Source organism: Trichosurus vulpecula, chromosome 1 (genome assembly GCF_011100635.1).
Source record: "Trichosurus vulpecula isolate mTriVul1 chromosome 1, mTriVul1.pri, whole genome shotgun sequence".
Lineage (NCBI taxonomy): Eukaryota > Metazoa > Chordata > Mammalia > Diprotodontia > Phalangeridae > Trichosurus > Trichosurus vulpecula.
The window spans coordinates 55,827,620-55,840,921 of record NC_050573.1 but is presented as its reverse complement, the minus strand read 5'-3'; the positions used below and the strand labels follow the sequence as shown (position 1 = coordinate 55,840,921).

Here is a 13,302-nt window from a genome sequence, read left to right as displayed (position 1 = left end):
AGCATTGCAGCTGAATCTGACATTGTATACAGAATTACACAGCCATTCTCTATCGCCTCTCTACAGAAGGGAGACGGGTATGTTTTTTCATCTGTTCTCTTGGACTAAGATTACCAGAAGAGTTTGACTAGCTTTCATTATTGTTTTCATTTACACGACAGTCATTGTTTTCCTGGTTCTGTTTACTTCACCCTGCATCACATCATAGGATTTTTCCCATGCTTCTCTGAATTCCTCATAGCTCATATTTCTTAGGATACAGTCTCTCTATCTTAACGAATATGGGCCATGTTTCTCAAAAGCTTCCATCCTATTTGACTTATAACAAAATTTCAGTCACAAGCAACTTTAAAACTTGCATATTACAATTATTTTTTAAGTCCTGTGTAGAGCCTGCATAATGAATCTTTTATTGAATCAACAAGTATTTACTAAGCACCTGTGTTTTGCTAGGCATTAGGTGCTGGGGTACAAAGACAGAAGTGGGAAGCTATTACTATAAATACCAATAACCTATGATTTAGTTAAGCAGAATAGGCAAGAGTCAGCAAGAACTTTGATATTTTTCCAAAACTAATCATTTTATCATGGATAAAAAAACCCCAGTGATAATAGTGATTTAATGGTTTGGAAGGAAGCTAGGGATTCTAAGAAATAGAAGAGAAGCAACTGTGTAGATTAAATTATCAACTGTGTTGATAATAATTTTGATAAGGATGATTCCCAAAGCTGTATTTCCAGTTCTGTTCTTTTCTTCTAAGCTTCAGTTCCACATCACCAAATGCCTTCTGGACTCATAAAACTGAATGTTTTATAAATGACTCCCATTTAGCATGTCCAAAACAGAACTTGTTGTCTTTTTCTTCCCCCTCCTCACAAACCCATCACTCTTCCTGATTTTTTTCAGGCATACCACCATGTTTCCAGTCACTCAAGTTCACAACCTCAAAGTTATCCTTTCTCTACTCTTCACATTTCACCTCCTAGATCTAACAAGTTGCCATGTCTCATTAATTCTACATGCATTACATTTCTGGAATATATCTCCTAAGTGGTACAGTAGAAGGAGTGCTTTACCTGGAGTCAGAAAAACCTCAGTTCAAATCTGGCGCTAGCTAGGTGATCTTGGGCAAATCACATCTGTTTGCCTCAGTTTCCTCAGCTGTAAGATGAAGATAATAATAGTTATCCTACTTCACAGAATTGTTGTGAGGATCAAATGAGTTAATATTTGTAAAGTGCTCATTACAGTACTTGACATGTAGTAGGCACTCTGTAAATGCTGGCTATTATTTCTGTTATTAATATTTATTACCTACAAAACCAGCAGCCCAAGTCAATCCCTCATCACTTCTGACTTGGGCTACTGCAACAGACTAACTGATATCTCTGCCAGTCTTTTCCTCCATATATCTGACTAAGTGATGTTCCTAAAGTACAAGTAAGACTAATGTCCTTTCATTGTTCAAAAAGCTCTAGTGGGGGGAGCGTGGGAAGAAAGGAGAAGAGCTATAGTGGCTCTCACTTGATGCTAGGATAAAATAAAAATACCTGTTTGGCATTTAAAGCAGCTTCCAGTCTGGCTCTGGTCTGCCTTTCCAGGTATGCTACCCCAAAGGTTTCATAATTAAACAAGTAACACAATACTTCTTCCCCCCATCTCCTCCCAAAACACAGACACACACAGAGAGAGAGAGAGAGAGAGAGAGAGAGAGAGAGAGAGAGAGAGAGAGAGAGAGAGAGAGAGAAACTTTTTAACAAAAAAAAAACAGCGAGGAATTCATGGACTCTGTTGTCCAGCCAAACTGTTTTACTCACTGCTCTTCACACAAGATGTTCTGTCTTCCATTTTTGTACATTTAAAAAGCTATCCCTCATTTTGGAATGCACCCCGTCCTCTCCACTGTCTCAAGGATGATCTCCCACAAGAGACCTTTCCTGACCCTTCCCATAGTTGCTAGTGTCTCTCTTGTCATGCCCCCAGAACTTTGTATTTACTTATTTGTGTACATGTCATTACCTCCAATAGAATTTAAGCTCCTTGAAGTCAAGGACTGTTTCTTTGGTCTTTGTATCCCCCACATTTCCTTGGAAATATACCAGTTGATTTTCACAGCATCTAAAATACTATTTCCTCCAGCAGTGCTGAGCACAACGTGATTCATGCTGGTCTAGCCTGGGTAACTTCTATCCATGTCATCAATGAAAGTCTGGCAAGGTTGTTTCCTCATGTTGTCTTTACGTTGTGTAGATCTGGAGGTTGGCCTCCCGTCTTGTAGGGGACCAGCCAGTCTTCTTTTCTGGTCATATATGCCTCTGAAGACATCTTTTACACCACTCTTCTTTGTAATCCCTCATTTGTTGTTCCTAAAAGGAACTGTGCCAGTGAGGTACCTCTCGTATTGATTGTGAATTTAGGTTTGAATTTTAGAATTTCTAGACTTACATAGTGGGAAGGAATGAATTCCAGACTCCTAAAATGTTAGAGCTGAAGTATACTTCAGCAGTCTCTCTCTGCATACTCCCCACCCCCCAATGTTACTAATGAAAAAACGGACCATTTGATTTACTCAAAGAGACTCAGAAAACTGAGGCAAGAATTTGGTCTTCTTGACTCCCTGTCTAATATGCTTCCTGGTGAAGCTCCCACATTGACAGGCAGGATTCAAATCCACACCTTCTGACTTTCAGTTTTATGCCCTTGGCTTCTTTTAGAGTAACCAGCCCTGCAGATATTCTTAGACCCCACAGTGAGCTCTTAGACCATGGTGAGCTAGTAGAAGAATAGCTTCCTTGTCCTGGGGAAAGTCTATGGCCTCAGGGGCTGCTCAGTCTGTAAGACTCCCCTCCCAAGCTGTACCACTAGGGTTCTTCATTGGCTGTTTCTTTTTCACTATTTGCCCTGCTTATTCCACCCTCTGTCTTCCATCTCCTCTCTGCTTCTCTTCTTTCTTGTATTTCCTGGCACATTTTCATTCTCCCGTGCCACTTGGCTTTTCCTGGAAAAACTAAGGACTTGTTTTTAGTCTTTTATGGTTTATAAAATGCTTCCCCTAAAACATGGGTTAGATAGGTATTGCAAATATTTCTGTCCCCACTTTCTACATGAGGAAACTGAGGCTTAGAGGAAAAATAAGGCTCAGCTCTGGTTATCTAGTAACAGGATCATGGGATTTAGCAGTAGAAAGTACCCAAGAGAGCGTGTAATCTAATCCAGTCATTTTGCAGAGGAGAAAATGGAGACTCAGAGATGTGGTGAATTGCCCAAGATCACACATGTGCTTAGTAGCAGAGCTGAGATTCCAGAGCAGGCTCGGGGCTTTTTCCATTACACCATCCTGCTTACAAATTGTGCAACCTTGAGCTAGTTCACTTCCCTTTTCTGGGCCTTAGTTTCTTTTTTGTAAAATGAACAAGACATTCGGTCCTCACTCTCTGCATTTGCATTGGCTGCCCCCTGTCTGGAATATTCTCCCTCCTTGTTTCTACTTCATTAAAACTCAGCTAAACACCCCCCTTTCTTCAAGAAGCCTCTGCCAGTTCCTCTTAATGCCAGTGCCTTCTCTGTGTTGATTACTTCCAGTTTACATGTTGTGTCCCCTGTTACAAGGTGGGCTCCTTGGAGGTGTGGACCATTTTTGCCTTTCTTTGTATTCTTTGCCTGGAACACAGTGCCTGGAACATACCAAGTGCTTAACAAATGTTTGTTGACTCACTTACTGAAGGGACTGCATTTAAATCATCTCTATACTCCCTTCTAGTTAGGATTTTCTATGATCCAGCATGGTTGGTTCTGACCTTAAATCCATTACTCTTTCTAATACACCATGCTGCTTGACTATTTTTGGTCAAAACATGTTTTCCTCTCCAGGGGTGAAGTAGTCTGCTAAAGCTATATAGGGTTTAATCTTTGGATCTGTGGCTGGAATTGGCAGTACATGTCTTTATTGCTGAATGCCCAAAGTGCAGCACTCATGTTCTAGGGAACCTGAAATTTGTAAAAGCGAGTGCATAGTCACCGTTTGTATACATTTTATCTTTGTAATGTAATTGTACTTGAATTTGGGTGTGTCTGGTGTAGGAGCAGTTAAAGTAGTTGAAGATCATTACTTTGTTTGAAGACTTGGCCAAGTGTAACTCCCCCATTCTGTCCCATCAGCTTATCTTCCTGTGTCTGCTCTATGCTTAGAGGTCAACATCTCCTGCTGCTACTATCGTTTTATCCCTAACCTTGCTATCTCCTTGGTTCATACCTTCTCCATGGTTAAGACAGTATAAGTAAATAGTAGAACCGGGCAAACTGAACCACTCTGTGTCTCCCAAACACCCTCTGTACGTTTCTCCCTCAATACTTTTACTCACTGCCTTTCTTGTCCCTAAAATGTTCTTCTTCTCCACTTGTTGGATTCTTCACCCATCCTTTTGACCAAAAGAAACGCCACCTTCTTCATGAAGGTTTTCCAGATCACTTCAAGGCAGTAAAGAAAAAAAAAACCTTTCACCTTACGCTTCGTATAGTGCTTTGTTTTGCCCACTTAATTACAATTAGCCATGACATTGATATCAGTTAGTTTTGCATGTGTCACACACACTCATGGATGGTAAAGGGAGGGTGTCTGGTCTTAATTTTTTATATTTGCACAGTACTTTGTTTACTCTTGGTGCTCAGTAAGGATTATCAAACTGATTTGAAATAGAGCCTGAAGTTATACATAGTGTGGAATATTGGCAAGAGCCCTAGACTTAGAGTTAGGAGAATTTGGTCTATAAAATAAATAGCTTGGACTCTTAATTCTTGAAGATCCCTTTCTAGCTGGCTACCAGCACCTGTTAATGAAATCTACACCTTTGTTAAGTCACTTCCTTTCTCTGGCCTCAGTTTCCTCATCTGTAAAGTGCCAGTATCTATACTCCCTACATCAGTGGGTTGTGAGGAAAGCCTTTGGTAAACTGGAAAGCACCACAGAAATGGGGAGCTATTATAAATACCAATAACCCATGATTTAGTTAGCAGGGCAGGCAGTTGTCAGCAGGAATTTTGATGTTTTTCCAGAACTAATCATGTTATGTGTATAAACACATGTGATAATAGAATAGTGATTTAATACTTTTTTTGTTAGATATAGAGATCCAATATTATCTTCTGCCATGTGTCGCATAATTATTAATGATTCAGAAGAAAAACTTGATTCTTGGATAATGAGTCATCATGATTACCTCATAGTAAGTCTGCTATGCAAATTAAAAATGTCATTGGGCTGCTTAAACAACTTGTTGAAATAATCTTTTTCTTTAAGAATTCAAAAATTTCAACAAACCTTGACTGATCTAGAAAGTTAAATAAAAGAATTTTAGAGCTGGAAGCAACTTTTAGTCATCTGGTCTAACCTCCTTATTTTAAATAAAGGAACTCCCAGAGGAGCAAAATGATTTGCCTTGAAGCAAGTGTATTTTAGGTGCTAAATAAACAACTTTCTTAACATGCCATGGGTCTCTCAAGCAGAGTTAAAGGTATAATTACAAAGTTAAAACTTTTAAAAAATCAGGCAAAATCTCTCTAAAATGGTGTTATTCCTGATATAACATTAATCAATCTTAAAATTTCTGCATGCTTTTACCAATGCATATTTTCCCCCTGTCTTGTAGGAATCTGTTGCTTTGAGACCATCGATCCGATTTCAAGGAAGCCAAGGGGTAAGTTCTTTTTTATTTGGGTAAAGAGAGAGAACTTTCTACAGTATCTCTGATAAGGGGTCATCTGGCAACTGTGAAAACTACAGGTTGATTGTATTATATACTTAAAAACAAAAGCAAGCTGTGCATAACTGAGACCTGTGGTTTCATTTCATGTACAATCCTCTTTTTCTGTTCTCTTGTGTCTCTGCAGGTACCCATTTTATTTGGTGTTTTAAGTTTAGAATTAAAAATAAAAACTAAAAAAACAAAACAAGTATGCCTCCAGCCTCTGCTTGAATACTTTCATTGACAAATCAGGCCATTTATAGTGTGTCCTTTTTTTTTGTTAGTTGTAGATGTTAGAAAGTTCTTGAAATTGTGTGTCCATCTGGCTCTAACTGCTCAACCCATTGATCTTAGTTAGTTCTGTCCTGTGGAGTCATAAATTTAATAATTCCCATTTAACATCACTGCCCTTTAGATATCTAACAACAAATAGATATGTGTGTGTGCCTTGAGTTTTCTCCATCCCACTAACTATCCCCAGCTTTTCTTTCAGCCTTTCCTTGTGTCATGGTTTCCAGATCTCTCACCTTCTTCTGGTACCTTCCTTGCTATGTTCCATTTTGCCTAGACTAGTGGAGAGAGTGTTGTACTAGAAGCCAGAGACCTGGGTTTGAATCCAGGCTCTGTCATTTAACCAACTGTGTGACTTCACCTGATCTGACCCCCAGTTTCTTCATCTGTAATTCAGTTCAAACATGTGTTAAGTGACTGCTGCTTTTATGGAAGGCATTGTACCAGGCTCTGAAAAATGAAGGTGATGATAATGTCGCTGTCTCCCATTTCAGATTTACAAAGCATTTTACAGATTATTGCCTTTGATTCTAGTACCAGCCTTAAAAAAGAAGTATTATTTATAAAATATTACGTGTCAGATTATGCCTCTATAACTAACTATGGGCAAATAACTTAACCTCTCTGTGTTTCAGTTTTTTCATTTGTAAAATGTGAATAATACCTGTGGTGTCTATCTCTTGGGGGTGGTTGTGAGGATGGAGAAGGAGGAGGAAGGGAACAAGCGTTTATATAGCACCAGAAACTCTGCTAGACACTTTATAAATATTATCTCATTTGAGCCTCATAGTAACCCTTTGAGGGTTATATGCATATCCATTTCACAGGTGAGGAAAATGAGTCAAACAGAAGTGAAGTATCTTACCCCGGGTCACACAACTACTAAATATCTGAGGCCAGATTTGAATCCAGGTCCTCCTGACACCAGGCTCAGCGCTTGAACCATTGTACCCTCTAGCTGCCCCGCGATTACATGAGATCATGTATTTAAAGCACAATTATAAACCTTCAGCACTATAAACATGTTTGTTCCTATTATCATGCCCAGTTTATAAATGAGGAAGCAGGCCCAGAAAAGTGAAATGACTCACCCCAGAATCCCCAGTGAATCAAATGTGTGAGCTGAGACTTTTAGCCCCAAGTGCAGGCAGGACTCTTCATTGTGGCCTTCCAGTGCTTTAATCACCAGTGACCTCAGTTTATATAGAATGTTAACAGAAGATCAAGGAGTGGAAAGCTTAGCAAATGACCGGTGATGAATAATTATAGACAGTGGTGCCAATAGAAAAAAAAAACAAAGGAAATTGTTCTTATTAGTCTGTGAGAGTAAGGGGAAGACTGAAGGTAGCAGTCATGGCACCCTACCTAGTGCTGTTAGTGAAAACTCATTAGCTTCATGCTGCTTTGGGGGTGAGATTTTACAGAGGACAAGTCTGGAACTATGCCTCAGTGGTGTGGGAGCTTGTTTAGTGCCTGCATCTACAGAAATCATTATATAGACCATAGAGGCCCACCAGGCGATGCAATATATTTGTTACATGTACTGATGGGTGAAAGGGTCTTGCCGTATAATAATACTGAAGGGCTTTTGGTTACCTCTATGATTGTACAAATAATACTTTAATGCATTTTAACAGTCATTATATCAATGAATAGCTCCCAGAAAGTGTTTTAAAATACTATTGAGATCCTGCTTAAGGAGGAATAAAATAATGTATTTCAAAAAGACTACTTAGGGGCAGCTAGGTGGAGCAGTGAATAGAACACTGGCCCTGAAATCAGGAAGATCTGAGTTCAAATCCAGCCTTAGACACTTGACATTAGCTGTGTGACCTTGGGCAAGTCACTTAACCCCAACTGCCTTGCCTTCCCCCCCTCCAAAAACCAAAACCAAAAAGATTCCTTCTTTGTGTTTTATACTAATGTTGAATCAAAAAATTCTGCAATTGGAGGGGACTTTAACACAGCATTTCAGAGGTAGCAGAGACCCAAGGTATCCGTGTTAGCCCAACAACTTTATTTTTACAGATGAAGAAACTGAGGCCCAGTAAGGAGAAATACCGTTTAGGCACACAAAGAAGCAGGGCTTGGACTAGAGCTTAAACCTCCTAGTTGCCTAGGGTCCTTTCCCATATACTGTTGTACTATACTCCCTTTCCCATATTTTCCCATGCCATGTGGCATGTTTTATTGCCTACCTTTTTGTTTTTGTGGAATTCTCTAGCCCTGACCAGCACTGGGAAAGAAGCATAACTCTTCTTGATGCTCTTTCAGATAGCTTCTTCTTCAGTAATAAAAAATTCTTGAATCTGGCATTCCTGTGAATACCAGTATCAGAATCAGCATCTCAAAGTTGAGAGAATTTGAGACTATCTCATCCAGCCCCCCCTCCCCAGGGCACAGAGCTTTTCTTTAGTGTAGGGGTCATTCTGCCTTTGCTTGAAGGCCTTGAAGGATAGGCAGTGAGGTGTCTCAGAATTTAGATTACATCAAATTAAAACTTTTTACACAAACAAAACCAATGTAGCTAAAATCAGAATAAAAGCAAGTAAATGGGAGGAAAATCTTTGCAGCAAGTTTCTCTTATAAAGATCTCATTTCTGAAATACATAGGTAACTAGAACTCTGATAAGTGGTCAGTTGTCAGTTTTCAGAAGAAAAAAATCCAAGCTATCAAAAGTAATAGGAAAAAAATTGTTCTTAATCACTAATAATTAGAGAAATGCACATTAATGCAGTTTCGAGGTACCACCTCACATCCATCAGATTGGTAGAGTTGACCAGAAAAGGGAAAATGAAAAGTGATGGAGGGCCTATAGGAAAACAGGCACAATTGGTCCAGCCATTCTTGGAAAACAATTTGGAGTTATGACCCAAAAGCTATACAGCTGTGCCTACCCTTTGACCCTGCTACTAGGCCATTACCCTCAAAGAGATCAAAGAAAGAGGAAAAGGACACATATGTACAAAAATATTTATAGCAGCCCTTTTTGTGGTGGCAAAGAATTGAGAGGCTGCCCATTATTTGGGAAATGGCTGAATAAAGTTGTGGCAAATGAAAGCAATACTATTATACTGTAAGAAATGATGGAAAGGATGGTTTCGGAGAAACCTGGGAAGACTTGTATGAACTGATGCAGAGTGATGTCAACAGAACTAGGAAAATAGTTTCTCCACTAACAATATTGTAAAGACAAGCAACTTTGAAAGAATTAGGAACTCTGATTAGCATAGTGGCCCACCTCTGTTCCAAAGGACTTACAACGAAACATGCTGCCCGTCTCCAGATAGAGAGCTGATGGACTCAGTGCAGATCAGGGCATTTTTTGGGAGATGGCCCTTGTAGCTATTTGTTTTGCTTGATTATACACATTTGTAATGGGCTTTGTTTTTCTTGCTTTCTCAGTGAGGGGAGGAGGAGATGGAAGGGAGAGATTTCAGAACAAAAAAAGAAAGTAAAATTGGTTGAAAAAAAAAAAGAAAAGGAAATTGGTCATCTCATGAAGCAGCCTATCTCACTGTTGGTTGCATAACTTGTGTCTTTAGAAGTTCTTTATTGACCTGCACTCTACCTGCATATATTTTGTACCCATTTGTTCAAATTCTCCTTGCTGAGCCACATATAACATAATATCCCTCTTTTTCATGAGTTCTTCTGATATTTGAAGGTGGCTGTCATTTTTTTCTCAAGGGATATTTTTCTAGGCTACAAATCACCATTTGTTTCAACCTCTTCTTGTGATGTCAATCAATATGTATTTATCAAGCTCCTCTGGTGTGCCAGGTACCGTACACTTGCCAGAAAGAGGCAAGAAACAGTCCTTGCTCTCAAGGAGCTCATAATCTAATGGGGGAGGCAACATCAAACAAATATATACAAAGCAATCTATAGACAGGATAAATAGGAAATGATTAACAGAGGGAAGGCACTAGAATTGAGGGGTTGGGGAAGGCTTCCTGTAGGAGGGCTGTCAATTGTGACTTAAAGGAAGCCCAGGAAAATAGTAGGCAGAGATGAGGAGGGAAAGTATTCCAGGCATGAGAGACAGTTAAAGAAAATGTCCAGAGACATGATTTAGAATCCCCCTTCTCTATCCTAGTCACCCATGGCAAGCCCTTTCCATATCTCATGGAATTACAGAATTTTAGGGCCTGATGGGGTCTTAGTGATAAAAACTTGTCCTGTCTTTTTAAGGATGAAGAGCATGAAACATGGAGAAATTGTGTCATGACCAAAGCCTCACTTCTGATACTTAAAAAAAAACAAAACCAAAAAACCACTCACTTTTCTATACCCTGTGTGTCAGTAAAGTGTCTGTTCATAGACTAGACATGATTTAGAGTTTGCCTGAGTTTGCCCACTGCTTTGTCCTTTCAGGCCAGGGTAACATAAGATTTTTTCCCTTAGCACCATAAAATTATATTGCTTGTGCTTACTGTAGAAGACAAATAGGCACTCTTAACCAGTATATGAGCCAGGAGTGGGGGTGGGGGGAAGAACACGGTATTAAACGCTTAATAAATGTTTGTTGACATTTTGATTTGAAGATTTATTTTCACATTATAGAATGACAATTGAATGATGTCAGAGAAAATTATAAATGTCTTAATTTATGAAAATAACATGGTTATCCATTAAACATAATGGACACACTGTATGACCCTGGATAGGTCACACCTTCTGTCTCAGTTTTCCCATATCTCATATGGGGATAATAGCACCTTCCTCCCAGAGTTGTTGTTAGGATAAGATCAGATAACATTTGTAAAGCACTTTGGAAACCTGCACTATATAAAAGCTAGCTATCATTACTATTATTAGTGGTGCACTGGATAGAGAGCTGGGCCTGCAGTCAAGAAGACCTGAATTCAAACCAACCCTCAGACATTTACTAGTTGCATGACCTTAAGCAAGTCCCTTAACCACTCTCTGCCTCAGTTTCCTCTCCTGTAAAATGGGAATAATAATAACTTCTACCTCAGAGTTGTGAGGAAAACTTGAGATATTTGTAAAGTGCTTATATAGTGCTTGGCACACAGTAGGTGCTATGTAATGCTCACTGCTGTGATTTTTATTATTTCTGTTGTTGTTATTAAAGGTTCTAAGACTACCTATGGGTCAAGCATTAGTGAAGGCAGTCTCTATTTTTCTTCCTCCTAGGCCGGGGTGGGGAACCTTCGGCCTTGAGACCCACATGTGGCCCTCTAGGTTCTCAAGTACAGCCCTTTGACTGAATCCAAACTTCATAGAACAAATCCTCCCCTTAATAAGAGGATTTGTTCACTAAATGAAGGATGGCTAGAAATGGGAGGCAAAGTGTCTCATGTGAGGAATAGCAAGGAAGCCACTGTTACTGGATTGCAGAATATGTGGAGAAGCATAAGATGTACAAAGACTGGAAAGGTGGAGCAGGGGAGGGAAGGTGTTGTGAAAGACTTTGAATGCCAAATAGAAGATTTTATGTTTGATTCTGGAGGTAATAGGGAGCCACTGGAGTTTATTGAGTAGGGAATGGCATGGTCAGATATGTCTTTAGGAAAAGTCGTTGATGGCTTATTAGAGGTTAGTGAAGAATAGACTGGAGTGTGGAGAGACTTGTGGCAGGGAGATCAACTAGCAGGCTACTGCAGTAATTTGGGCTTGGGGAGATGGAGGCCTGCACCAGAGTCAGTAGCAGTATCAGAGGAGAGAAGGGAGAGTTTTTGAGAAATGTTATAAAGGTAAAATCCACAAGCCTTGGCAACAGATGGAATATGGGGTCTGGGAAAGAGCAAGGCATTAAGGATGACACCTAGATTTCAAGCCTGGGTGACTCGGAGGATGATAGAATCCTTAATATTAATGGGGAAGTTTGGAAGGGGGTAAGATGTGGAGGAAAAGATAATTTGTTCAGTTTTGGACTTGTTGAGTTTAAGATGTCTTTGAGACATCCAGTTTGAAATGTCTAATGGGCAGTTAGAGATCCAAGTCTAAAAGTCAGCAGAAAGGTTAGGGCTGGATAACTCGTCTGAAAATCATTAGCATCCAGATGATAATTCAAACCATGAAAGCTGATGAGATGACCAAGGAAATATACAGGGAGAAGAAAAGAGGACCCAGGACAGAGCTCTGGGGGACAGCTATGGTTAGTGGATGTGACCTGGGTGAAGATCCAACAAAGGAGACTGAGGAATGGCCCAATAGGTAGGCAAAGAACCAGGATAGAGTATTGTCCAGAAAACTTAGAGAGAAGAGAGCAGGGGTGGGGAACATGTGGCTCTCTACATCCTCAAGTAGGGTCTTTGACTGAATCTAAACTTCACAGAACAAATCCTCTTAATAAAAGGATTTATTCTGTTAAATTTGGACTCAGTCAAAAGGCCGCAACCAAAGAAAGGAAGTAGAAGCAGCCATTGTAGATGGTCTTCTCAGAGAGTTAGCCACGAAAGGGAGAAGTGATATGGGATAATATGGTGATGGATGAATTAAATGAGGGTTTTTTGAGAATGGGAGGAACATGGACATGTTTGTAGATAGTAGGGAAGTAGCCAGTAGAAAAGGAGAGTTTGAAGATAAATGAGAAGGTAGGGATAATGGAGGGTGCAACCTTCTGGAGAAGAAAGGATGGAATGAGATCACTTGTACATGTAAGAGAGCTTTGCCTTAGTAAGAAGAAAAGCTGTCTCTTCATGTGAGACAGGTAAAGGAGGAGATAGTTGCAGAAGGCATCTGGGTGATGTGAGGTGAGCTGGGAAGAAGAGGGAGCTCAGTTTTATCAGTGGAATATGAAGCAAAGTTCTTGGCTGAGAGGGTTAGGGATAGGGGAAACCATGAAAGGTTTGGAGGGGTGGAGAGGTTTGGAAGAACTGCTGTGGTGAGTGGGATGAGGCAGTTGGGGAAGTGTAAAAGGATGACCGTGCAGCAGTGAGGGTCCAGTTTAGGCTATGCAGCATAAATTTGTAGCGGACTCTAGGCATGATTTTATGATTTTTTTTACTCCCTTACCACTTTATTGTCCATCTTGTCTTGCTAAACCTTGGATAACTCCCATCTGCTGCCTTTGATCTAATACATATACTATGGGATGAACCTGGAGGACAGTGTTGAGGTGACTTGGTTCACCAAGGGGTTAAGATGGGGAAGGGGTGATGGTGTACCTAATACAGGATTGTTGGCCTGGGAAGGACTTGATGGATAGGTTGAAGGATTGGAGGTTACCGGTTAATGAGGAGTAGTTTGTGGTTGCAAAGGGAAGATGGAATGACAGTAGATTGTAATCTCATAAGGGA

At 40.0% G+C, this 13,302-nt stretch overlaps 1 protein-coding gene across 1 annotated transcript in view; it reads left to right on the top strand.

Annotated features, from left to right (window-relative positions):
- The window catches only part of ELL (elongation factor for RNA polymerase II), a 150,723-nt gene that overhangs the window by 77,488 nt on the left and 59,933 nt on the right, over nt 1-13,302 (top strand). Inside the window, exon 2 of the mRNA XM_036763604.1 lies at nt 5,647-5,694. Within this exon, the coding sequence (XP_036619499.1) occupies nt 5,647-5,694 (48 nt within the window). The remainder of the gene's footprint in view (nt 1-5,646; nt 5,695-13,302) is intronic.